The 27417-nt window shown below is 39.0% G+C and overlaps 1 protein-coding gene across 1 annotated transcript in view; it reads left to right on the top strand.

Annotated features, from left to right (window-relative positions):
- The window catches only part of ANO2 (anoctamin 2), a 203637-nt gene that overhangs the window by 17501 nt on the left and 158719 nt on the right, over positions 1-27417 (top strand). The window contains exon 4 of the mRNA XM_075712517.1: positions 21614-21712. Within this exon, the coding sequence (XP_075568632.1) occupies positions 21614-21712 (99 nt within the window). The remainder of the gene's footprint in view (positions 1-21613; positions 21713-27417) is intronic.

Consider the following 27417-nt stretch of genomic DNA (forward strand, 5'->3'; position numbering starts at 1 on the left):
GTATCTTAGTCAAAGTGGCTTCGAAGGGATTTAGAGAAAATTGAGGAGATGTACAAAAATGGGCCAGTATGTTATCAATAACATTTTTAGAACTCTTGGGCCAGCAATGGTAAATCTCATCAATCATCTGCAGGTAGGGAAACAGAGGCATCAATATCTTGGATTTCAGATGGTGGTAGATTTGGGGTGTGCATTCTGGTGATATTTACAATGGGAGCTGGGCAAACAGCATCCTACTTTTACATTTACTATTTTTACACAATGCTGTTTCTATCAGACTTGCCTGGCAGAAATGGCAAATAGCCTCTTGAATTTGTGTCCCCATTTCACTGTGTCCTGTGTTGGGTTCTGTGTCCTCCTGCTGGAGAAGCTACTTCCATTTCTACAAACTGCTCAATAGATGAGAAGCCCACAGAAATGGCTTATACGTCTCTGCTAGGGCATAGCAGGGAGAGAGCTGAACATGTGTAAGATAGGGGATGAAAAGCAGCGCAATCAGCTGCTTGGCTTATTCGCAGATGAATCCATGAAAACATTTTTTAATTATCAGTGGTCTTGTTTGCAGCAGAAATTATAATCTGCAAGTTAAATCCATGGAGACAATTTGAAGAGCAATACAGGAAGCCCTGAGGGATGCTGCACTGCACTGATGACGCTGCAGTAGCTAGAGTGCCTGCAGAGGAGACTTGGAGGATGAAGTAGTGATAATTTCAGTAAGCTGTTTAGATCACAGCATCTTGAATAGTAATTTCACAAAAATAAAACAGTAAAATATGAGATAGTTTGGGGATTTTGGTCCTGGGATTTGTTGCTTTTCTGACATTTAAAGGACAGAAAACATGCTGCTGTTGATTGGGGTGAGGAAGTAACTTCTACAGGTGCTGGGTGAGGACTGCCCCAACTGCAGTACCCGCTGCCTGATGCATCTCAACCTGTTCTTTGGCAGAAGAAGAAATCCTGAATTTCAGAGATTCTGTTGTAGGGGAAAAGGGACTTTCTTTGCTTTGCTGTCTCCAAGCAATTGCCTACTTTGTCTATAGCAGCAAACAGCCCTACAGGTATGTCTGATACCAAGGGAGTGATCACTTCTGCATTCCTGCTGATTGAGTAGCTGCTGTATGATTTGTCATTTTGGGAAGGAATTGCTTCTTAGTCATGATTTCACACCTCATGCAAGGGAAAGCAGGGTGGTCTGTCTGAAACTCCTTTCTGTAAGTGAGACACACTGAGAATTCTACCTGGGAGAGGATGCAACACTGTACATAAGTGCTCCCTATTTTTAATATGTTTCTTTTATAAACATCAACACTAATTTATATACTGGTTTATGTTATAAAAGACCAGAGATAAGATGGTGCCTCACTGTTCTTCCCTTGTACTTTTTGGCCTGTATGGAAGCAGATTAAAAAGCAGTTTCTGTCTGAAAACTCTGTGTCTGACATACAGAAACTGAGAAGCAAGGATAACAGTGAGAAACAAATTCATTTTGCTTATGTTGGAAAAAAATATAGAATAGGATTTGTTCCTCAGTCAATTCTTTCTCTATGGAAGAAAAGGGTGGACACATCTTCCAGTGAGCAGATACAGCATTCTCCTTCAGAGCCAGGGAGAGCAAACCAGAGGTGCCATGCCTTCTCACTGCAGGGTAAAAGAACAGTTTCAAGTGAAGCAGTAAGCGGTTTCTTAGAAAGGCATCTTCCACCTCTGCTACTTCTGTTTTGGCCTCTGATGCAACTGGCTATGGAAAAGCCTTGACTGTCCAGAGCTTCTGGATTGTCATAGTAAGCATCAGTCCAGTGTTATTTTTTTCTCAGCTCACAAATCAGAGCAAAATCCGGTCCATTTTTATGGGAGTGACAATGAATACTTTTGAATGGCTTAGCTGGGGGCAAGGATAGAAAAGGAGTTAGAAATTAAAACTGGAATGTCAAAAAAAGAGAGAGAGGGAGTGAGGGACAGGAGGAGAGAGGAGGAGGAGGAGGAAGAAACCCTGCAGGAACATGGAAAGAAAAATCCTCTTGACAAACCAACTAATGGTACAGCTTCTGCCATCTCAGATTCAGGAACAGATTCCAGCAGAGAAAAGGCTGGGGGTGGTATCTGACTATGGAAATGAGTCTTTGAAGAAGGATAGGACTGTCTTAAGGGGAAAAACAACTGTTCGTGTATGTGCAGAGTGAGGGGGTGGAATTTGCTATCCTTTAGCAGATCCAGGGACAGGTAATGTAAATAATGACTCAGGCTTGTGGGATTCTTTTTATATGTTTTGGATTCTTTTAAAGTCTTGTTGCTTTACTGATGACTCTAATGGTTGTGTGTGTCATTCAGCCCAAAGTTAAGTTATTAAAAGGACTGTTGCTTGTGACATTATGACTAGACAGGCAAGCATATTTCTCCAGGAAAAGAGCCACTATAGGGAAGGAATTATTCTCTTCCAGATGCACAACTAAACCTTTTTATGGTGTGTACATTTTAAAATGTTATCCTGTATATGAAAGGGAGACATTTTAGAATGAAAACTGGATTCATGTTCAAGCTGTTAAGTATGGATGGTGAAAGTGTTTTTTAAAGGAAAAAAAAGTCATTTTCCCTTAGAAATCCGAGTGTCATCTTCAACACAAACTGTTTCTTAAATCCTTCCTAGACCTAAGTTCTAGGTAGGTGCTGAGCTCCATCAACTCAGTAGTAGTGTGTGTGGATGAGCACAGATTTAGTGGTGGGAAGCTGTCATAAAGGCAAAGATTAGTTAGCTGTCCCACTTCTACTGCAAGACAACAAGAATCTGAAGATAGACTCTCTCTCTCTCTCTGTATATATATAAGTGGAGGCAGAAGTGAAGAGTGTGGTTCACTGCTCTATGTGCTGGGTCTGCATGGGAGTTAACAATAAGTCCAGGTTTTGTTTAAATTTGGACTGTGCTGATGGTGACTATGTTCATCTATAGCTTCTGTAGCTTGGGTATGCTCCGTTATTTTCCAGCTGTCAAAGGATCTGTTTTGGCCACTGGAAACATCAGAAATACAACTCTTCTGCAGTCAAACTCTTCTCCAGTTTTCCTGTCTCTTTCAAGAATGGCACAAAGTTACTTGCAAATTCTGCGCTACCTGAGAACTCCACCTATTTGCATCACCAGAGGTAGCACTATGGAACCAAATGCTATCTCACTTCTCACGTTTTCAGTGAAATGGAGTGAGTGTTGGTCTGCATGATCTGATTTTAATGAATGGGTTTGCAGACTGACAACATCATTCAAGGGGAAACAGAAGAAATCTGGAACCATGCAAGGTTTTTGAAGGCCTGATGTATTTTACTTTAATGTAAGGATTAATATATTTGATGATACCTAACCGGCAGCTTCTGAATGTTGTTCCTAATTTCAGAAATGTTGAGCATCTAGTTGTTCATAGCAGTGGGAACTGTTGCATGTATAGCACTTGGGAACACTGCAGCGCTTCATGTTTTAAAAATAGTTTCAAGAGGCTGTGTTTTCAATCTGGTAGGAGTCTCATTTATGTTTTCCATTTTTAAGAACAAATAGAAAAAAAAAGAATATACTGTCATAATTCATAGCCACCATGATGGCATCTGCATTGTTACAATGTTATCATGCATTCAGGCAATGCTCACAGAAGTTCTTCTCTCCCTTCCACAATGACCTGGCAGGTCTATGCAGGTGAAGGTAGGGCCCATGCGGTTCTGCAAGAACCAAGGTCACTTCCCTCTCTCCAGTGTGATCTGGGCTCTAAGGCTGCATACTGTAGCAGGCTGTCCCTGAAAGGGGCTTAGCATGATAAGCATTTAACATACCACAGTTTGGGACTTCTGGAGAAAAGACCTTTAGCTACAGCTTAGTCAAACTGAGATGAGTTCTGTGTATTAACCACGGTTCTGCCAATGCCTACTTCCTAAAAAAAGAGAACTGTGATACATAAGCCATACAGGAGGTTGTAATCAGATTGATTTCAGCTAGAAGTTGCTTTGCCATTCATCGTAAAGTCTTTTAATCATAGGACAAAGCAAATCATTCCAAACTGTATCACATACTTGTTTCTGTTGTTTCAGATCAGCAGTTACTTTTGCCTGAATAGAGCAACTAGGAAAAAAAAAATTAGCAGAGTGGCATCAGGCTGCACAATTCCCATTAACGTTAATGGGAGTTAGGTGACTAAATCCCCATGCACAGCATGGAAAATTTACACTTTAGGGTGAATTCTCTTCTTGATACACTGGGCTGATAACTCAGTATGACTGCGTATCTTTCTTTGGTCTCTGTGAAGTCAGTCCTTCCTCCTTCCCTGCTGTCCATCAGTTATGATCAGTCACAGACCTACATGAATTCATAATGGTCAAGACATCTGCTTGTCTGTGAAAGTCTGAGGACTGTTACTTACATGAGGACTTTATACTTCATGGCTGCTTGTCTCTTAAAGACTTCTGTGTAAAGATTTGTTTCTCCCTTATTCTCTCCAGTTTTAAAGTGACACCGTCCTTAAGAAAATGCTCACCTAAAGCTGGCAAAGCTCAGCTTCAGTTAGACACCAGAGTTTGCTCATTAGAAGACTTGCATTACTTTTAAACTGCTCTGTTGCAGGAGGCATTTGAGAGCACCATGGTAACGGTGTAAGTCACAGCTTGCACCACAAGGGATCCCAGTTTGTTTTTCACCTGTGAGCCACAGTTCACAAGTGACTCTCCTGGAAAGTATTTGGTGGTTTAGCAGCATTGTGTCGCATCTGGCCACCAACTGGCAAGTCTTTTCAGAGAAAAGTCAGCACAAAGAATGTTTTTAAATGCTCCAAGATCCAGCTGTAAATTGTTCTTAATTTCCAGATCTTCATAATGTTCTACTAGCATTATCAGACTCGCTCCCTGGCAGGACAAAACCCACATATCAGGAGACCTGCTGGATTTTGTTATTAAAGACAGCTCATCTTGGTATTAAAAAGCAGATGTAGTTTATAATACAGTGATTGGTAACCCTCCTGATATCAGTATAGCTATTCTGTAGTAATGTACTCTGCTCCTTGTAATTAATTCTCAGTTTCCATTATTTCATAAAAGATGTAAATGTAATTATCATGTAAAACCAATTTTGTTAATGTTGTAGAATTTTAAGTACCACAAAAGACTAATAGGTAGCTCTGAAACGGATTCCTTCACTTGTATGTGTCAATGGTTATTATCAAAGAAAATAATTGGCATATAATTATGGAGCACTCCAGTGTAATTAAAATCACAATAAGAAGCGTAGCCAAGGAAATATACAATAAAAGCCGTAAGCCAAATCCAGGAATTGAGGCAGTGGACATCCTCCTGCTGCCTGGACCCTTGAAAACAGATGGAAAGGTGGAAGAAATGTAAGAGTGAGAAGGCCATTTCCTTAGTACAAATCTAAGTGCTCTTTCAAGTAGAAACAGGACAAGGTAAATTCATATTGCCTAATACTCTCTGTATCTGAGGTAAGTGCTCATATTAGCATGTGCCCTCAAATAAATGGGTAGGTACCTTTGAAGAACAAAGCTCCTCCTGGCTCTCAGCTACCTGCCCAACCCCATCACGTCATACAGAGAAATGGCAGGGGCTTGAGGAGTTGCTGTTACCTCCTGCATGTGAACCGCTCCTGCAGCTTCCCTCCTTTGGTTCCCTAAAGTAGCAGTACTTGTCTTCTGGCACTTGCTCCTACCAAGTGAATGGTTCATGGCGACATGAAAACTGACTGCTAGGCTAAAAATCTGGCAAGATTCATACCCATGTCTTTCTCCATGTCAATGCCAAAACTGCTGTCAAATGTCAGACTTTTAGAAGGAGTAGAACCTAAACTCCCATGTCTAAATACACGAGGATAGAGAGAGGAATAAAACATAACAAGCCAAAAGCTATCATAGATCTGAAGGTATTGGTGGGGACAGCACCTCCTGTCCCTGTCTTCCCTGGCGTACTGTCTGAGCTCCTTATAGTTGTGGTTTCCAGTTTTCATGTCCTTTATTGTTGAAATGTATTCTTCAAAACAACAGAAAAGTGGAGGTGAGAATTAGGTGATGCTAACTCTTTTCACTGGCAGGCGTGCTTTCAAACATATAAATGCATTCATGTGAAGGGGAATGAGAATGAAAAATGGGAATTTGTCTCTTAGCACCATGTCTGTATTAATCTTTACAGTTAATTCTCACAACTGAAAACCCTCTGTGCAGGTGTGCTTCCCATGGCTTCTGTTCTTCACACAATATTTTTTTTACCTGCACCCACCCCCTGTACTTCTTCAGCTTTTCTTCCTCTCAACAAATTCATGTCTTTATTCTGCCACTTGCCTGTAATAGTAATAGCTGTATTTATTATAGACTGCTTTTTATAAATTATAAAACTTTAGTTGCTAATCATAAAATAAATACCAATTAAATTATTTACATTTTTATAGTTATTAAATGTTGCTTACCAGTCTGGTCTGTTCAGTTGATGGCAAAAGGTGCACTACTTCTGTAAATTTAATATTACTTTTCTCTAAAGAGCTAGGTTTGGCAAATATATTAGGATTAGACATCGAAATATGCCCATTAACTACAGGCAGGCAAAGTGTACTGGAGTGAGATTTTAATGGAAAATACATTTATGATTGATCAAAAGTGTTTGGGGATTCATACCAATTCAATGATTAATTTGAGGGAGAAAACCCCAAAGTTTCAGAAAAACACACAGTTTGCTTTATCTTTTTTTATAGGCTGCATATCTGGTCTGTTGCAAAATGCTGTTTCAAGAGGAGATTTGCCTAAATGTTATTCAAAACCAGATATTTAAAAAATGAAAAGACAAAAGCAAAAAAGAAGAATTAGACAATAAATTTGAGTAAAAAAAAAAAGGTTTTCTTCTTGCTGCTGTTTTCATTTTTGCAAGCATCTTGAAGGCACAGGGCAGGCTGATGTGAGTTAGGGATTCTGTGAATCTGCCCTCTTCTTTCCTGCCCTGAGCAATGTGTCTTGCACATTTCTCTGTCTTGCAGTGCTGCCAGGAGTTGATCACTCAAGGTGTGGATCCAGCTGAAAATTAATTGCTCTTTTAAACTAGGATTTAGATTTCAGGGAACTGATCTGGCTAAAGAAATTCACTATCCAGTTATATAAATGTGGCTACTGGCTTAAGGGGGTAGAGGGGTAGGTGTGTAGCCACATGTCGAGGGGCAGGGAGGAATTTGGGACCACAGCTTCTGTAACTCACATCAGCCTGAATTAATATGAAATGGCAGCCTACCAACTGCCTGCATGAGTTGTGAGCCTGCAAGGTGAGGTGCTCGGATGGATCAGAGAGAGGGGACTGGTGACATTTCAGGCAGTTAAATTCCATGGGAGGCTGCCATTAGAGAATCATAGAATCATAGAATGCTTTGGGTTGGAAGGGACCTTGAGAGATCATCTAGCCCAACCCCCCTAACAAAGCATGATCCAGGCATGCGCCTGCTCAGGAGTCACTCTCAGTGCTACTCTCTGTATTTGCATACTGCTCTGTAGGAAGCCCAAATGCTGGTTTTTCCTTTGGTGGGGGCAGGGGGAGAAGGTTTGAACACCAAGGCAGTGTCCCTGGAGGGTCAAAGTTCAAGCAGGGGTTTCTAATTTGGGTATATATATAAAACTGTGTGTATGTGTGTGTATATATATCTATACTAATGAGTGGACTTAAGGGGAATTAAGGCACTTTTTAGACATCCAGAGTTATATAAACTTGTGTATGTGTGTTTGTGCTTTTAGTCAAAAGGAAGCATTGCGATTAGTATTTTTTTTTGTAAACCATCTCTATCAATATTTTAAAAGAGCTAACACATGTTGCAAATATTTGGTTAATGGTCTTTGTTGAAATGAAATTTAAGAAAGCTCTAAAATCATAATATTCTACCAGTATTAAGAGGTCATTTTTCGTATGTGTGAATGTTCCAGTTGAAGCCTGTTTCAGCCAAAACATCGGTTCAGTTATCTGTGATTGAATTTTTTGGCAAAAAACCTACTCAATATTTTTAATAGTGAATGATAAAGTTATATTTTTAATGTTTTAACATCATGTGCAAAAGTTGTATAACCAAATCTGGATCTATGTGGTTACTGCTATTCATACTACTGTTGGGGTGTATGACAGATGAGAATCCAGTGTGTTCTGAATAAACCCAGAACAAAAAGATGTATCCTCTATTACCAAGATTATCATTTGAGTGTAAGGAAATAGAACAGAGTAGCCAAGATAAATTGCAGTGGGAGTACAAAGAATCAGTAATACATGCTACCCTCTCAAACTTGTGTAAATGAGATCTCGATCTGACCAAAGAACTTTATGGTTAAAGATATTACAATGCATTTAAATGATCCTTGACCACAAATGCAATATTTGTGTAATATAAATGCTAGTAAGGGTATGTAGTAATGGAAGGCAAAGACACAATTTTCTGTATTGTTTCTGTAGTAAGCCAAAATATGCAGTTAATTTATTGCCATGCCTTAGTCTGTTCATTTCTTACTGTTTGCCAATTACTGCTTAAATCTGCTAATTTTTTTTCCTTGTTTGTTTTTCTTGCTCCCAGTTTTTCAGAGTGAGTCTCGCATCTCAGAATACTCTCCCTACTGCATGCCAAGAACAAAAAGCATCTTGTGATCAGTATTAAACAGATAGGTTCAGTGATGTCCCCTGAGAATGGACCAGAGTTTTGCTTGAGGCAGCTATGTTTACTGAAGACTGCCAAAACAAGTTGGGGGGGGGGGGGAGGAAAACAACCCCTCCACTCTTTTCTTTTGATCTCAATCCTGATATATCCTTTCTGAAAAACTTAGAGTTAATGATATCACTTGATGCGTGATCACCTCTGAACTGTTCATTTCTGTTAACATTTATCCAACGATGCAAGACATGTGAGGACAGTGAATGTCGTAGCAGTTTCTGTTACGAGACCGTGTCCTGAGGTTCTTTCTCAAGAAAGCAGTCGCTGAAGTTCTCAGGAGCACACCCTACTAAGGCACTCAAAACTTAGCATAATACGAATTTTTGCTGCAGGAATGACTTCCTGTATGTTCAGTTTGTGAATGCTCTTAAAGTACCCACTTAAGATGCAAGCTTAAGTGTGTGACTCTATCAGGGCTTTAAAAATGATGGCTAGATTCTGCAGGCCTTAATAACACTAGTATAAAGAGATTTTTTTTTTTTCCCCCTATTGATTTCAGAAAGCTTTGACTTAATGCTTATGAGTAACTATCATGATGTATAGAAGGAAATACACTGGAGAGTAAATGCATTACAGGACATGTCTAAGGATTACAGTGCCTAACTTACAGGAAAGATTTGGCTTGAGCATCCTTAGCCTCTGAGCAACAGGCAGACCTTGCAGAACTCTCCTGAGAGTAGCTGGCTTTTGCTATGCAAGATCTGGATATTCTGTTGCTGAAGATATCTTCCTATTATTAAGTTGCAGCCTAGCAGAGTGTGTGTGTGGCTTTGTTACATAGCCTTCCTTTTCTGAACTTTTACTATTTATCAGAAAATAATAGTACTTGTTAGTATTATTCAGTATGGCAGAAGCGTAGGAAAAATATGGAAGAAACATGCTGAAGCAAAGGTTCAAAAATGTTCAATGTGATGCAACATGTATATATTTTTTTTAAAAAGGCTGTCTAGACAGAGGTACTATGTAATTTTCTTTAAGTGTGCTGATGCAAAACAAACAAAAAGATTTATGAAAATGACAAAATGATGAGTACTTCTAATGAGGCATAAAATGGATTTTAATATGTGGATGAAGGTACTTACTGCTATCAGTGTATAGCACCATATTTATTACAAAAATCTGGTAGTGATTTCCTGTCAATTTCAATTTGTATGATACCACCAGGTTTGGAATAACAAATCTTACATTTTTGCTTTTCTAATTCATTTTCCTCAAGGCACAAAAAACTTTGGCTTTTATCAGGTTAATATTCATAATCTATATTCTATCTGCTAAGTATCTTTTTCATAGTTGAAAGTTAACGGCCCACCTGACCCTTACATCTCTAGAAGTGATTTGTTCAGCTTTCTACATAAATCTTCAGATTTCAATATCAACCCAAAAATAAAATCTGACTAAAACATGTTTTTGTTGAATGCTGTTGTGAAATGTATTGGAGAACCCACAACTTTATAATGTGTCAAGCTTTACCAAACATTGTTATAGGAACAACATTTGCTGACAGTTTATTCTTAGAATTACCTTAGAAATTGAAACTGACATTTCAGTTAGAATGATTTGGCAACTGTTCTTTTTTTGGTTGGGTTTTGGTTTTTTTTTTACCTGACAGATGGTTTGTCATATAAGCAATATAGCTGATGGCTAACCCCTCTTTAATTTTTGTGTTACAAAGGAGCAAATTGACACTTGTAAATCCTGACTGGCTGCCTTTTTATTTTTTTCTGCAGAGTGACTCCAAATTTATGGTGATGGAGATGAGAGCTAAATCTGTCCAACACAGGTTATGGCATGTACAAAGCAGTACTGCTAGGATGGATGAATGCAGTATGTGTTGTAATAGGTGTTCTACTGATATCTACTGAGTGACTGTCTTTTGGACCATAATTTCTGTGGAGCTGAGTCTAGCAGTATAGATGGGAGAGATGCCTGATGTGGTGATAGAGTGTATTGAAGCCTGATTTTCAAAACTGTTGATAAATCAGCACGTTTTACAGAGATCACTAGAAAGTGCTGGCTAATTAACATTTCTGAAAATCTAATATTGTCCATTTACTGGCTGATTTCAGTAGTGATTGTCATGCCCCTGTGGGAAGATATTATTTCCAGCCTAGGTACCACATTAGCTGAGAGAGCTGGGTCTCTTAGAGCTCCAGAAATAGTATAATACTGCACTTCCCAGCTATGAATGAGGTATTTCTTGGACACTGATTCCCAGCCTCGTTGCTAAGCTTCTCATGTTAGGCTCAGCTGCAATGTTTCAAGCAATTATTTTTCTTTGCTTGATGATTTGTTCAGGTTGCAAGGCTGCTGTTGCTGCCTTCTAATAGTCTGCAGAGCCTGCAAGCATCCAGCAGAACTCATCAGCTTGGCCTTCACACTTCATCTGAAGCATGGTTCTGCCTCACTGGTGGGGAACTGCTTCTCTAGGAACTCCGTGGATACAAGGAACTAGTCCCAGAGTCAGTGTGGCTTTTTTATACCCCTGCTGATGCTGAGTGGTTGGAAATGCAGTCTGGTTCCTTGCATTATGTGTGTTTAGTAGAAGAAAAAGATACATTCCTACCTGAATTTAGTTGGTTTCTTTGCTGAAGAAGTACAAGAAATGCCATTGTACTCTTTTGCACTCTGCCTTTGCTCTTCCCCACACCTGGCCATACCGCCTAAAATGAATAGCACCAGGATTGTAAATACAACCTAATAATAATAAAAAACATTATCATCATTGCAACTACCTGCAGTCTAGTACTATAGTCTGGAGATGGGATGAACTCCCTTAAAAGAACACATGCCTTGAAAAAGTTTAAATTGTAACATTGTCAACACAGGAAAAGTTATTTTATATACTCAATGTTGTGATTTTTTAGTGCCAAAAAGTAGGAAAGGGACATACACTGATAGTGACCTTTTCCAGCACCCACTTTCCCCATCTGCCCTGGTTTCAGGTGGCATAGAGTTAATTTTCTTTCTGGTACCTGATATAGTGCTGTGTTTTGGATTTAGGATGAGAATAATGCTGATAACACACTGATGTTTTAGTTACTCATGAGCAGTGCTTACACAGAGTCAAGGCCTTTTCCTGGTTCTCACGCCACCCCACCAGTGAATAGGCTGGGAGTGCACAAGAAACTGGGAGGGGACATGGCTGGGACAGCTGACTCAAACTGACCAAAGGGATACTCCATAGCATATGACATCATGCTCAGTATATAAAATAGGAAAAAAGCTGTCTGGGAGGTCCGCTGCTCAGGAACTGGCTGGGCATTGGTCAGCAGGTGGTGAGTAATTGCATTTTGCATCACTTGTTTTGTATATTCTTTTATCGTTATTATTATTTTCCCTTTCTTTCCTGTTAAATTGTCTTTATCTCAACCCACGAGTTTTACCTTTTTTTTTTCCAATTCTCTTCCCCATCCCACTAGGAGGGAGTGAGCAAATGGCTGTGTGGTGTTTAGCTGCCTGCTGGGTTAAATCACGATACCATCTAAAGTTAAATCCCATGTTTTCTAATCCCACCTAATAGACAATAGGTCACCAGACTTTGTAGCCTTCAAATCAGTTTTTGAGCATTGATGTATCTTGACTCACTCAGTCTGAGATCTTTTGGTTCAAGAGAGAAATGACTTTCTGAAACAGGCATAGAGTATGCTGTACTTCAGTCTTGCTCCTGCTTATTCCTGTTGACAGCTACTGAGAACAGAACAATTTCCCTTGTACTATGCAAGAAGAGAAGTGTTTTTTTCTCAAGTAACGAGAGTATTGGGACACATAACAAAACAGTATCATTAGCCTTCCTTTGGCTGATTGGTGAAGATGAAAGTATTTCTGGCCCTTAAGTCTCAACAATAAAATAAATTTCTGTGCCTTGTGTTAAGTTTTGTCTGGATTTGTTCTTCCTTCAGTCAGTGCTTGCAGATTCCAAATTAGCTTTGATCTTTTTCCCTTGGTGATGAGTCTACATGAGTCCAGACTTGAGTGTGTTCAATTTTCAGGTCATAACCTTTAATGATGCCCATCTAAATAGCTCTGTTAACTTGGTGTAGCTGTGCCAAATTACATCATCTGACAGCCTGGCCTGATAGTCTCATTAAAACATCAGAAGAAAAGCAATTCTATCATAATCTGTATTATTTATTATAAACTAATCACCTGGTTGTAGCATAACCTGAAGATGGAGGAACTGCTCAGTGGTGAGACAGAGGTTCTACCCACTGCGTTAATATCTGTGTCCTTTTGTTAATTTTGAATCTGACTCCCCAATAGCTTAGTCTAGCTTTGTCTGAGGCCCTTTAGTGCTTGCCCTGAAAGAGACAGCAGGCAGTCCATCCACACCCCCTCTCCTTGTCATGCATGATTTTATAGACTTCTACAAAGTCTTCCTTGAGATTGCTCTTTTCCAGGACAAAAGGTCTCAGTCTACTCAGTGATTCCTATATAGCTGTCATAGCAAGGCTTTTATGGTGGTGGTTGTCTTCCTCTAAACCCATTTGTGATCTAATTTATCTCTTTGGAGGTGAGGAGACAGGGAATGCACATTGAGTTCAAGAGGTGGATACAGCATGGATTGCTATGTCTATATTTTTTTCTTAGTCTCTATTCCTTTCCTAATGGAACATAGTGTTTGCTTTATATCTTGGCTCTTACAAAATAGGGAGCTGATATTTTCAAGGAACTTTCTGTTGCAACCCCAGGATGTCATTACTGACTGGTATAAGTCAATTCAGAGACCAGCATGCTGTATGTGAAACTAGTTTTAACCCATGGATATTGCTTCATATTTATTCACATTGAAAGCCATTTACTATTGTTCAGGCTCTTACTCTTATAAAGCTTTTCTGCAATTTTTCAGTCTGTCCTTGTCCTTGCTACCATGAAAAACTTCATCAGCGCAGTTTGTCTTCTCACTGCTTCTCTCTTTTTTCCACGCCACTTATGATGATGCTGTACAGTGCTGACTCTGCAAAACCCCTTAGGTGATTTTTTTTTTAAGTACTGCAGGATCTCCTCCTACCCACTTTCCTGTTGTTTAACCAATTATTTATCCACCCCAGAACCTGTTGCCTTATCCAAAATGTGTCACATGTGCAACTGCCAGTGCTTTTCCCCCTTCTCTCCCTGTTTACACTGAGGCTCTAACTGTCCAGGGAGGTTTTGAATTCCCCGCCAGCAAACAAGCCAACCAGAACACTTTGATTATCTTCATCTTAATCCCCTCCCAATCAAGCCACTGCAAATACAGATAACCTTCCTTTTACTGCTACTGATCTTTGGTGAGAGGCCTCAAAGGGAGACACCATCCTAGAAAGGCCTGTAGCATATGATTAGGAGAACATACTTAATAAACAAAATAAATTTGTACCATCTGTTAACACTTTTAAATTAAAGAGAAGTAAGCCTTCCAAAATATTTTTCCTTAAAATGAATTGAAATTTAAAATCTTTCAACACAAAATTGAATCATCCCTTCATATGCTTGCTTGTTAATATTCCAGATCAAGAATTGAGTGATGAAGCAATATTTTAAGGTGCTATTCCTCTGGTTTTCATTTTGGTATACTAACCACTTTTTAATTTTTTTCCCCTCCAAATTTTTTTTCTTGAGATTGAGTCTGCTAGAGTGGGGGTTCAGTCTCTATTTCATTAATCCCCCTACTGGTAACATGCCTGTTACCTGGTCTAAAGATTGAGTTCCATGATCTTGCTGCTTCATCTGGAAATTTATTTAGGGTATAAATCTCTGTGCAGATTAGTGTGTCTCATTCCCTCAAGAGGAATTACATTTTTCCCTTTTTAATGTTAACTCTTTGGCCTCAAGAAGTTTGTTCATTTTATTATTGATAATCAAGTTTGATATGATGTATTTTACAGAATATTGGCTTATTTTCTGGCTAATTTGGCACTGAATGTAGCCAGGCCAGCTGATTACGTTTTTCCATTGACACTGCCAAAATACAGGAGGTGGTAGAGTAGACACACTCCTCCCTTCCTCTTTGAGGAAGTCTGATCTGGGTGGGTTTTTTTCCAATTTTGCATTTTATTATTATTTCTGGTATTCTTCAGTCTCAGAAGATGTACTGAAATTGTGATATGCTTTTGTAGCAAGAAATTTGTGTCATTGACATAGAAGAAATTTGCTGATAAAGTTATTCTAAACAAATAGGGAAGATTTTGCTTTACATTTGAAGGTCACATTTTTCATGCTGTAGTAATTAGTGGCCATAGATAAATATTTGGAAAATAACCAGGAAAATGGACTAATTTTTAAATCCAAAATGTTCATTCAGAAAGAATTAAAAATGAATGACAATCCTGACATATTTGTTATTCACTTCCATATAGGTTCTGCATTAAGTACTGCAGTAATGCAGAGGTCTGTGCCTTTTTTGTATTTGGCAGACTTAACAATCTATTCTACATTTGTGCTTGAGTTTCTAACAGCTCATTTTCATTCTATTGTGTGCCATTAAATATTTTCATCTTCTTCAGGAGAAGCACGCCTGTGTTTTTAGGCTTCCTGTATCATCTTCCATTCAGAGACACTTTCTGTCTACAGATGAGTGGGAAGATTTTAGTTGGAAAGGTAGCAATGCGACGAAAAAACATTGCAAAGGATGTGCGAAGTCACCTGTTTCATTCCACAGTGCTTTATCTAACGAATTAAGGTTATATAGTTTCTTTTAAAATGTTTTGGCCACATCTTTCATTCCAAGGTGTTCTGTTCTTTGCTTATACACACTAGTATATTCTTTAACTATTTGTGTTCAGAGGTGGGAGTAAGGGAGTAAAATAAAGGACATTAACACCATCACTGTTAGTAGAAATGAAGAAAGAGAAAGGCAAACTGTCAAAATGTGTAAATTATTGCAGCTTTGCTTAAGGTCTGAAATTTGGACTTGAGCATGTCTGCTTCGTATATTGTTGAGCAGCTAAAAATAAACTCTGTGAACTAGATGGAATTTACCTTTGCCATCAGTGAACAAGCCTGTGCTTTGCATCTTTACACTTGTGCTATGTGTGACTGATTGTCTGTCAGGAGTGGGACAACTTCTTGGAGCTGTTGGGGATTGCTGCTAATTATTGGTAATACTGTTGAAAGAGAATCTGCAGTCATTAATGAGGATCTCAGCCATACAGTAAGGTAAACCTGTACATCAGAGAAATAATGAAAATAGAAAAGGGGAATTTTGGCAAAAGGTAAAAGGACTATGGTTTTTGAAGGAAAATGTGAAAATTATAAGATGCATGGTATGGCTACCATCTGTAGCCAAACACTCTTACTTGTTTACTGTATTATTTGAGGACCTGTCAATCTGTAACATATTTATCTTCACAAATGTCTTTGATAGAGGGAAGTTCCATTATCTTCATTTTATCAGTGACAGAAAGAATAAAATTACTTGCCTACAATCATATAGATAACATGAGTAGGGAATTGCTCTGGACTGACATCTCCATGTCAAGACATTCTGGGTCTTATTGTCCCACCCAGACTAGTGCTCTGCCTTTACCTTTTATAATGTAGCTGACATACACTTTGATACGCATGCTTTGTGAGAAATTGATTTTGTATCTTGGATACAAAACATTAAGATCAGCAAAACGCCAATCCTTGTTCAGATAGAGAATCAACGCATTTGGCACAAAGCATACATGCTTTCATAGTTGCTGTCTGGATCTGGCAATGCCATGTCATTCTATCACATGCTACCCATGTGGGGGGGGCCAACAGCTCAGTATTTGGCTCAGCTTTTGTAAAACATATGTGACCGGAGTTCTGTGATAGTAACAAGAAATTGCATTTTATTTGCACTATCACATCACATTGTTATTTGCCTTAGTTTCCAGGGCTGGTATCAGGAGAGTAAACATTAATTTTGAACAATTGCATTTGCAGACGTGACTGATCCATTTGGTGATGGAATAAATGGGAAGATGATTACTTTAACTGAGCTACTAGGACCTGTCTTTTTTTCCTCTCTACAAACTGTCTCATTGTTGCTTTTCTAGTGTGGCTGGTATTACCAATGTCAGCAAAAGACGTTTGATTATATTAACTGAAGCCATTAGAAACTTGCTGTCTGTGTGTGTCTGGTATTTTTCTGTCTATTTAATAATCACAGAAGGATAAAATGTTTAAGGCCCAGATAGTTTGCCTTTTTAAGAAGGAAGTTTACATGCTTCAGGTTTTATAATTTATGCCTTTCCACTTCCCATGTATATTTTTTTTAAATCATAAGAAAGATTGGCAGTTCCCTTGGACTCCCTTAGAAGTTAATCACTTCTGTTCAGCTTCTTTCTATCCTTCAGTGTTTCTCTTTTCTTCCTATTAAGATACACAGCAGAAATCTATTTCTTTGGACAAGTATTTTAAAATAAACTTCCTTTAATATATACGTTATATATAACTATATACCTTTAATATATGATGAGTGATGAGCAATTTCATGGTGAGGAAATAATGAGAAACACTTACTAAAATGTAGCATTCAGCAATGAATTTTGTACTTGCAGAGTTGCGGGGAGCAATATGCTAACCACTAAAACATCCGAGGTTCTCCCAGAGTATAATTACTGGTTTTGCCCTTTTTGTTGTCTTGACTGTGAGTGACAAATATGATGCCTTTAGCATTATATGCTTTAGCTCATATCAGAGGTGTCTAAATAAACTGTTGAGAACACTTCATCTTGAGGTGACATGGCTGACACATGACAAATGGGTTGTCTGAATGAGGTAAGGTGGGAGTCAAATTGGCCTGGCAAAACAATGGCACTGTGAGAAATCTTTGAGCTGGAGACGCAGTACTCCACCTTTTACATGCTGTGCTCTTATGGAGGAACAGGACTTCTCCACAAACTGCTGTTGCAATAGAGAATGCTTCACAGTGCATCTCCTCAATCTGTGGCCTGTCCCTACAAGGCCTGGAATTGAGACACTGTGAACTGGAAGAGATTAATAAAAGCATGGTAATTGCGTTATAGTGGTTCAAAATTTTTTCACGTTACGGTTGGACAACTGTAACTGTCAAAGTGGGTGAGAAATATGGATATGCCACTAACTTTAGAATGACAAAATTCTCATTTGGTTATCTGGCTTTCACAGAAACCTAAGTTCAATGACAAATCTAAATTTTCAGGCAGAGACCGCTTTTCTACTTAGTCTACCTATTATGCTTGTCTAGCCATGTTTCAAAACAGTCAGCTTTTAATTAAAAAGAATAATCACTTTGTGAGTTTTCACTAGTCAAATTATAATCAATAGGAGTACATTCTTTATATACATCTGTATGAGATCTTTCATAGTTATCATACATTTTTCTTTCTGCTATGGCCTTGACGATGGTAAGTTTGCAATAAATCTTAGACTTGATGCAGGTGTTAATGTATTTTACTGTTAAGGCATGAAAGATAGAAAAAGTGTCCTTTGAGAAATTTGAATTTTGTTCAGCCTAGACATTTCCACTATAAGACAGAAAAAAATGCAATATAGACTGCTGTTAAAGTCCTGCTTTAAACTGCTAGGAATACATGATAGACTGAAAGAAATATCCGATATATTTTTCTTCATGTGCTGATTGAAAAGCAAACCAGACCTTCCAGATTTTCTTCCATTTGACTTTAATGCTGAGTTTCTTATTGAAATGGAAAGGCCCAATTCAACTCTACAAAACAGAAAAGAAGCCAAGATATAAATATATCTTGAATAATTCAGAACCAACTTATTGAAAAACTTCCACTCTTGAATCTTGTTGGAAGAACTCTGTAATATGGAATATAGATTTGATGAAAAAAGGATCATGAGAGCAACAAATCTGTTTGTCATCTGCATAGCAATACTTAGTCATCTGAGTAATATAATCAGGTAGTGCAATGATACAGACATAGAACAATGCAGGGCCAAGAATGAAGTCCTGTGGGACATCAGCTGTAAGTGAAAAAGGACTTGATTAAGGATGGCTGTATTAAATAACAAGTGAATAGTCAGATGAAAATAACGTTAGCCAGCACAACATGTTAGCTTTAGTGATACATTTAGAGTACAATGAATAAGCAATGGTGATGGTGAGTATTCAAAGTAGAAGACTGACAGCATTTCATTAAAGCAAATATTAAATTGTATTCATGAACACATGTACCTTGATCATTTCAGGTGATTAACCAAATGACACCATTTAGGGGATGCCTCCAGTAGACAGTTTTAAATCCACTCTGGAAATGACAAAAACAAGTTCTAACTTTTGATAAAGTCTGCAATACAATAAGCACTCTGGGAATAAGTTAGTGGAACAGATCTTCGCAAGTCATCATAACGGTAATCACAGAAGGGCATGCAAACAGACAGCTGGAACTACTGCAGGTAAAGGCTTGAAAAGTGGAGAAAGGAGCCTTACTAGAGGAGTAGCTGGTATAGTTTTTTATTTTGGTGACTCAGTAGAAAACTAGGTAGGTGATTTATCCCTTGAGATAAGATATGAGATTGATGATTTAAAATTTCTTTTAAATTTCTTTGATTAATTTTAATGTTAGGAAAATATAGGAAGATGTGGGAAACATTGTTCAAGCAATCCCAAGCTAAATATTCAGCAGTTTATTGTTCTGCACTTTTTGTTTACCATGCAACAGGAATCACCTGGCCCTTTTTTCCCTACTTTATTTACTTTGCATTAGGCTTTATTAAAATGATCTCAATTTCCTATTGTGGGGTGATTTTTAAGGCTTTTGAAGATTTTTAAGGCTCTGATTCCTCAGCATCTGATATCACTTCGTGAACAGCACAACTTTCCAACATATTTTTGTTTGAATATACAAAGGTCATATTCTTCATCTGGTCTTTTCTTTCAAATTATCTGACTGATTTTATTTGCAATCTGTGTAGTCATATGAGCCTGAGCTGGAAACAACCAATTAGATCAGACTGTCCCTGCTCTTGCCAATGTGGAATATAGTCCCCCAGACAGAGGACACACGCTTGATTTTAGCCAAAAGCTGAGAAGAAGGCTCCTGATCTTCACCCACTGAAATTCAAACTCTCATCTGTTATTAATGTATTTTCAGCAAATGATTACCAGAACATCTGCTCATGCCCAGTAAACTTTTACTTCCTTCTCTTAAAGCGGACTTCCCCAGTGCACTGATGAAAGAGACATTCTGCAGCTCATTCTGTTCTTTAAAATAACATCGTCCACTGAAGAAATGTTAGCTGAAAGTGATGTAGTGATCTTTGTAGTTCATGTTGCAACTAGTAGGATTTCCATCTAACTTTTTTTTTTTTTTAAATCAGGAAGCATTATGAAACATTCAGCAAATGCATGTTTGGTGTTTACATGATGTTGTAAACATATATACACTTTGAAAAAATTAAATACTTGTTCTAAAATGCTCATGCCAATGTGATATGATACAGCTTTATTTGGAAATTGATATAAATTGTATGCAAAACAAACAAAAAATATCACTGTGACTGAGAGGAGAGGCTTTTCTGAGGTAAATGTTCTACAATAGTCTTTTAGATTTAGACATACGTTTAGACTGTGACTCATATTCCTGTTTAAAACTTTTCTTAACTCAAAGCTTTTGAGAAAGATAACTTTATTGGAATCGATTTCCAAAAGAAGATGAAAAGTTTCCATGGATATGGCCTATGTTCCCAGTTTTGTAGAGTTATGCTGCTTGTTGATTATAGTGACATTAAGCTATACTCGTTAACGTTCTTTCTCTAGACGTGTGAGACCATTTGTACACATAATAGGCAGCTACTCACAGGTGGAGCACCCGAGTTTTGCATTTAATTCCAACATGTAACCCAGCTATGTTTCTCATCATGGACGCCCTGCTTCAGTTTTCTTGTCTCACTTCTAAATTTGAGGATATATGAGGGAGTACAAATGGAGGTTCACACTCCCCTGAGGGGAGGGGACTGTCCTGATCCTTAACACACATATGGGTGGGAAAATGCAAAGTGACAGTATGCCTTAGCACCAAAGCCCCAGCATGCACACAGCTGCACAAAGATCATTAATCTTAGCATTAATCAAGACTTTAAAGTCTCCCCCTGTCCACTTCCATGTCCTTCCCAAAATATGTCTTCATATCCTCTTTCCAATCTCCCTCCCAACTTTCATACCCTTCATTTCCACAGTAAGTATTCATCTGTATAATTTACTGATATAATTTATTAGTGTGCATTGAGGAAAAGTCTGTACCAAAGTGTCTATGTTTCATTTTCATGCTTTTGCCAGGGGTGCTTCTTTCTGTTATTAGATTGCCTTTGTGTAGCTCAGGTGTGCTACCAGGACATCACCCTCTCTTGCATAGTCTTCTGCTTCTGCACAGCATAACCAGTTATTCACATAAATGTTAGGCTCATGTGTCTCTTCAGAAGTTAAATTTGAATGTTTTGTTTAGAGTTGCTACTCCAACTGCAGACACTTAGGGCAGTAAATGTTGGGCCTGATCCCCTGTAAAGAACTACTACTCTGATGAAAGGTCCAGGAAATTGTTGGGCAAAACTAAAAATGGGAACCTGAAGCAAAGCCCACCCAGAGCACAAGAAATGTTTTTTCTTTGTTGGTTGAGATGGGCACCAAAGGCCACTAATGAAGTCAGATGACTTACAAAATATCTGAGTATGGAAGCTGTAGCTTGGGGGTTTCTGGTTCACAAGATTCCAGCATCTGGAACTGTAGGCTTCTGCCTTCATGGTGCTTGCACAACTACACTGTGGGCAATAGATTAATGGATTTTAGAGCATTAGAAGATTCAGCTTTAAAGAAAAGGACACTTTTAAGCCCAGTTGTAACAGAAGTTGGTTATTCACTGTGATTGCCTACTGTTGCATGATTTAGTTGGAGTCGACACCTTGAAACCTTATTACTGTCTTCTGTTCAATAATATAGAAATACGTTGTTTTCATTATTTTATGTTTCAGAATAAGAGCCAAGGATTGAGCTTTGTCCGTATACATGCACCTTGGCAAGTACTTAGTCGAGAAGCGGAACTCCTTAAAATAAAAATGCCCACTAAAAAAGTAAGTATCTTCCATCTTTATCAACTAGTTGTATGATTAGAGAAGGGTGGATCAGAATGGTAGTTAAATGTGTAGAAGCCCACAGAGTTACTTTATTTCAAAATCAGGGCAAATGAACTATTCTTTCACATTACTAATTAGTTTGAGATTATTTAGTATTCTGAGTCAGGTTTAAGATGGGATTTTCAAAGGGGATTTCAAAGGCCACAGAGGCAGCTGGCTGACAGACTGCATTCAGAAGAGTGATGACAGAGGTGAGTTTTAAGGAGGGCTTTGAAAACTGAGAAGGCAGTAGCTATTTGGATTTTTGTCAAGGAACTTTCCTCAAAGGTGAGGTGCAGTATGGGAGACAGTATGATAGGTCGTCATTGCCTTAAGATTTCTCTAAAGCCTGGGGATGCTGAGAAATTCTGTTTTGGTGGTGTCAATGACTTAGTGCATTCAGACTTGCACATTGTCATTAAAACTTTGGCTCACTGTCTTCTTTACAGTTGTAATAGCTGAAAATGTCTAGAGCTTTCAGCAGAGTTGCTGGCAAACATTGTAAATTCTGAGGAGCAGATCCCAAAATTTGTGGTCCGGCAATGATTTAGCATGCTGGCTAACAACTCTACTGAAGTTAGTGGAACTGACTTGTGCTTTCAGTTAGTGACACTCATCAGTTGCACTACTGAACACTTATTTCATTGCACTGTTATTAGAATTAAGTGGCAGACTGAATTTATTTTCTTCCACAGGGTTGTTGTTGGGTTTTTTGTTTATTTGTTTGTTTTTTTCATATTGACTGTTTCCACCCAGCAAAAGCTTCAGTATTATTCACATCTCATGGTGTTACAATCTGTTACTGTCATGGGCTTGGCCAAGCCAATCTTGTATACTCTTACTGTATTGTGTTTGCATCCCAGAAAAAAAAACGTCTGGTTACTTTAATCAGTCTTTGAACATGAGTAGATTTTGGACAGCTACAGTACTTCTGTCCTTTCTGACATATTGATGGATGTGTAGGCCCTTTCTAGAAAAGGACCTACATATTCAACTCCTCTCTTTGATCCCTTCCCAGCTTCGTTCCTTTTGTGCATTTTTAGTGCCTGCTCATTTCTCCCCCGTTCTTCCCTCATGGGAATTTTCCCCTCCAAGCTTTTTGCAGATACACTGAAGCAAATTTATACTACTTTAATTGAGGAATGTTGCCATCGTATTGCTCTGAGTTAAGGTCTTCAGGAGCTGATACTCTCCAGTAGCCATCCTAGTCACTCACAAACAGTTCTGCATCCCCTTCTCTCCTCTGAGTGGGAGAAAAAACACACAGTAAATCATAAAGCCCTTAAAGAATCATCTGGGGTAAAGACATCTAAAAATATTGACAAATTACTTCATTTAACTGCTATATATTATACATTATTTATAGCATCCTTTTCTTTAAAGTAACAGATTTCAATGAAAAAATCAGGTCTGTACACTTCATGATGAATGAAATTGCCATATAACTGACATTTATTGAATAGTATGACAAATATTCAAAGAGAAAATGGACATGCAGTCATTGATTAGGCAGTTATGAAAGCAGTATTCAGGCTTGTACCTGTAATTTGTTTTGGTGTGTAGAAGACGACGAAATTAAATATGTCTACCAACAAGGAAACCAGATCTCAGTTTTCCTGAAAATTCCTCCTAGGGTAATAAGTTGTTTTGCATAATTTAAAAGTGATATGACACTTTTAAGTAGAAGGTTGCTGACAACTCTTGTCGACTACATTGTTTTTCTATTATCTCAACAGCAGAAATGGAGCACTACCAGTGCACTACCAGAAAGCAAACATGACAGGAAAATTGTGTTCATGTCTAAAGTTTTTTGCAATTAAAGACAGTTGGAAGAGGAATTTCCTGTGAAGAAAACAAAAAAATACTTTGAAAAGCTGAGGTCTTGTATTTTGGGGATTTGGCAATACAAACTGAAAAATTCAGCCAGTAACCACTAAAAAGGAAATTCTATTTTTGTTCAGAAAGACAAAAGGTTGTTTTCAAGACACATTAGGTATTTTCTGTGATGCTATTTTTATTTATTCAAACATCCAATGAAACCATAAGCAAAGCATTTTCAGTGGAAAGTATTTATCCACCTCTAAACGTGATGAACTCGCTGCAAATTTTTTTTTTCAAATGTTCAGTCTTAAATAATTTTTCAGGAGAAATGACATGCTAGGAAAGGGTACTTTTTGAGCAATTTTAACTATATGTATACTTCTGGATATGACAATGTAGTTATTTTTGATTAGTGACAACGGGCCACACTCAAATATGAGAATGAGAAACAAACAGTATGAGAATTAAACAGGACCAGCTGGAAGCGTTGGTCTGTTCCCAGAGCTATGATGTCTCTGGTATTAGTGAGACTTGGTGGAATGAGTCCCATGACTGGAGTGCTGGGATGGAGGGCTATAGGCTGTTCAGGAGGGATAGTCAGAGCAGACAAGGTGGGGGAGTTGTACTGTATGTAAGGGAGAAGTTTGACTGTACAGCCCTTAAAGTTATGGATGATATCGTTGAGATCCTCTGGATGAGAACTGGGGGGATGGAAAACAAAGCAGATGTCATTGTGGATGTCTACTATTGATTGTCCAGCCAGGATGGTAGCACTGATGAATTGTTCTATTAGGAAATTAGGAGAAATTTCTGGATCGGTAGCCCTTGTCCTTACAGGAGGTTTCAGCTTCACAAACATTAACTGGGAATGCCATACTGCTGTGACAAGCAAGTCTGAGAAATTCCGGAAGTGTGTTGAAGATAATATCTTGTCACAAGTATTCAGTGAGCCAACTAGGAAAGATGCCCTCTTAGACTTGCTATTTGTGAATAGAGAAGGACTTTTGGGAAATGTGATGGTAGGTGGCTGTCTTGGCCACAGTGATCACAAAAAGGCTGAGTTCAAAATTTTCAGTGTAATGAGAAAAAAGGTTATCAGAGTAGTTACTTTAGATTCCAAGAGAGCAAACTTTAAGCTACTCAGGGAGCTTGATAGCAGTGTCCCTTGGAAATCTGCTTTTGAGGGCTTAGGGGTCCATGAGTGCGGGTCAGTTTTTAAGAACCACCTTTTAAAAGCACAGGAGCAGGCAATTCCAGCGTGTCATAAGTCAAGGACGCAGGGCAGAAGACCAGTTAGTTGAACAGGGAACTCCTCATGGAGCTCAAGAAGAAAAAGAAATTTACCATCTCTGGAAGCAAGGTCAGGCTTTGCAGGAAGATTCCAGAGCCGTGGTTCACATATTCAGGGAGAAAACATGAAAGACCAAAATTCAGCTAGATTGAAACTGGCCAGTGTTGTGTCAGACAACAAAATGGCTTTTTACAGTATGTTAATAGCAAGAGGAGGTCTAAGAGAAATATTGGACTAATACTTGTTGAAGTTGGTCACCTGACAAATAGGGATGAAGAAAAAATGTAGGCCTTCAATGCTTTTATTTGCCTCAGTCTTTAATATTAATGAAAGACCTTGGGCTGCCTGGTCCTCTGAGTCAGAGGACCACAACTGCAGGAAGAGTGACTTTCCATTTGTGAACACTGAATTTATAAGGGACTATCTGTAGCAGCTGAATGTTCATAAGTCTATGGGGCCTTATGGGATTCATCCCAGAGTACTAAAGGAGTTAGTAGATGTTACAGCAGGACCCCTTTGTCGTGGTTTAGTCCCAGCCAGCAACTCAGTACCACGCAGCCGCTCGCTCACTCCCCCTACCCCGATGGGATGGGGGAGAGAATCGGAGGAGTAAGAGTGAGAAACACTCCTGGGTTGAGATAAGAACAGTTTAATAATTGAAATAAAGTAAAATAATAATAATAACAATATAATAATAATAGTAATAATAATATACAAAGCAAGTGATGCACAATGCAATTGCTCACCACCCGACGACCGATACCCAGACAGTTCCCGAGCAGCGGTCGCTGCTCCCCGGCCAACCCCCCCAGTTTATATACTGAGCATGACGTCATATGGTATGGAATAGCCCTTTGGTCAGTTTGGATCAACTATTCTGGCTGTGCCCCCTCCCAGTTTCTTGTGCGCCTGGCAGAGCATGGGAAGCTGAAAAAGTCCTTGACTAGCATAAGCAGTACTCAGCAACAACTAAAAACATCAGCATGTTATCAACATTCTTCCCCTACTAAATCCAAAACACAGCACTATGCCTGCTGCTAGGAAGAAAATTAACTCTATCCCAGCCGAAACCAGGACAGTATCCACCCCTTATTCTATACCATCTACGTCATGCACAGGCCCTCCCCTTTCCAATGTGTTCCAATTAATCACCACCGCTTTTCCTATCTTGATATACACACAGATATCATTCCCTTCGTCTATGGCCCATCCCTCTAAAATGTCCATTGAGTTCATTTAGCCCATGACTTTGGGTTCCATCTGTCATCACAGTCTTTCAGAGCAGGAGAGGTGGTGTGCAGTGTTGGACTGTTGCATGCTGAAGTCAGTTCTCATTCCAACATGGTTTCATCAAAGTTCATTTTCATTAAGCTGGGCAATTCTTACTGCAATACCATTGATGTGGCATATAGCAATCATAATATACAGTATTATATACTTAATATTAACCTACTATATTATTATATTAACATGCAGTTAAGAGATAACATACAGTTAAGAGATAACATACAGTATTATAAAGCAATTAATATCATACAATTCAGTTCATTAGCTATTTTCACCCAAAATCAAATTCCCTTGAGGTACACATTGGGCTTCCCCATCCTTTCGCATCACCCACCAAGTGCACCCAGGTCCTTGAGCAAAAGCAATCCCACGAATGGGTTTGCCTTTGCCAGAGGGGGAAGTAACCCAGACTGTCTTCCCCAGCATATTTTTCATGTGCACTACAGGAACTTTATCTGCTTCTACAGTACGTAAAAGTTTTGATTGGGCAGGGCCAGCTCGATTGGCAGATCCCCTGGTGTTGACTAACCAGGTGGCTTTTGCTAAATGCGTATCCCAATGTTTAAACATCCCACCACCCATTGCTCTCAGGGTAGTCTTTAACAATCCATTGTATCGCTCAATTTTCCCGGAGGCTGGTGCATGGTAAGGGATGTGATACACCCACTCAATGCCGTGCTCTTTGGCCCAGGTGTCTATGAGGTTGTTTCGGAAATGAGTCCCGTTGTCTGACTCAATTCTTTCTGGGGTGCCATGTCGCCACAGGACTTGCTTTTCAAGGCCCAGGATGGTGTTCCGGGCGGTGGCATGGGGCACGGGATATGTTTCCAACCATCCAGTGGTTGCTTCCACCATGGTGAGCACATAGCGCTTGCCTTGGCGGGTCTGTGGGAGCGTGATGTAATCAATCTGCCAGGCCTCCCCATATTTATATTTCAGCCATCGTTCACTATACCCAAGGGGCTTGAACTGCTTGGCTTGCTTGATTGCAGCGCATGTTTCACACTCATGAATAACCTGTGCAATACTGTCCATAGTTAAGTCCACCCCTCGATCACGAGCCCATTTATACGTTGCATCCCTTCCTTGATGGCCTGAGGCGTCATGGGCCCACCGAGCTATAAATAATTCACCCTTATGTTGCCAGTCCAAATCCACCTGAGCCACTTCAATCTTAGCAGCCTGATCTACTTGCTGGTTGTTTTGATGTTCTTCAGTGGCCCGACTCTTAGGTACATGAGCATCTACATGACGAACTTTTACA

This window comes from Pelecanus crispus, chromosome 1 (assembly GCF_030463565.1).
Source record: "Pelecanus crispus isolate bPelCri1 chromosome 1, bPelCri1.pri, whole genome shotgun sequence".
Classification (NCBI taxonomy): domain Eukaryota; kingdom Metazoa; phylum Chordata; class Aves; order Pelecaniformes; family Pelecanidae; genus Pelecanus; species Pelecanus crispus.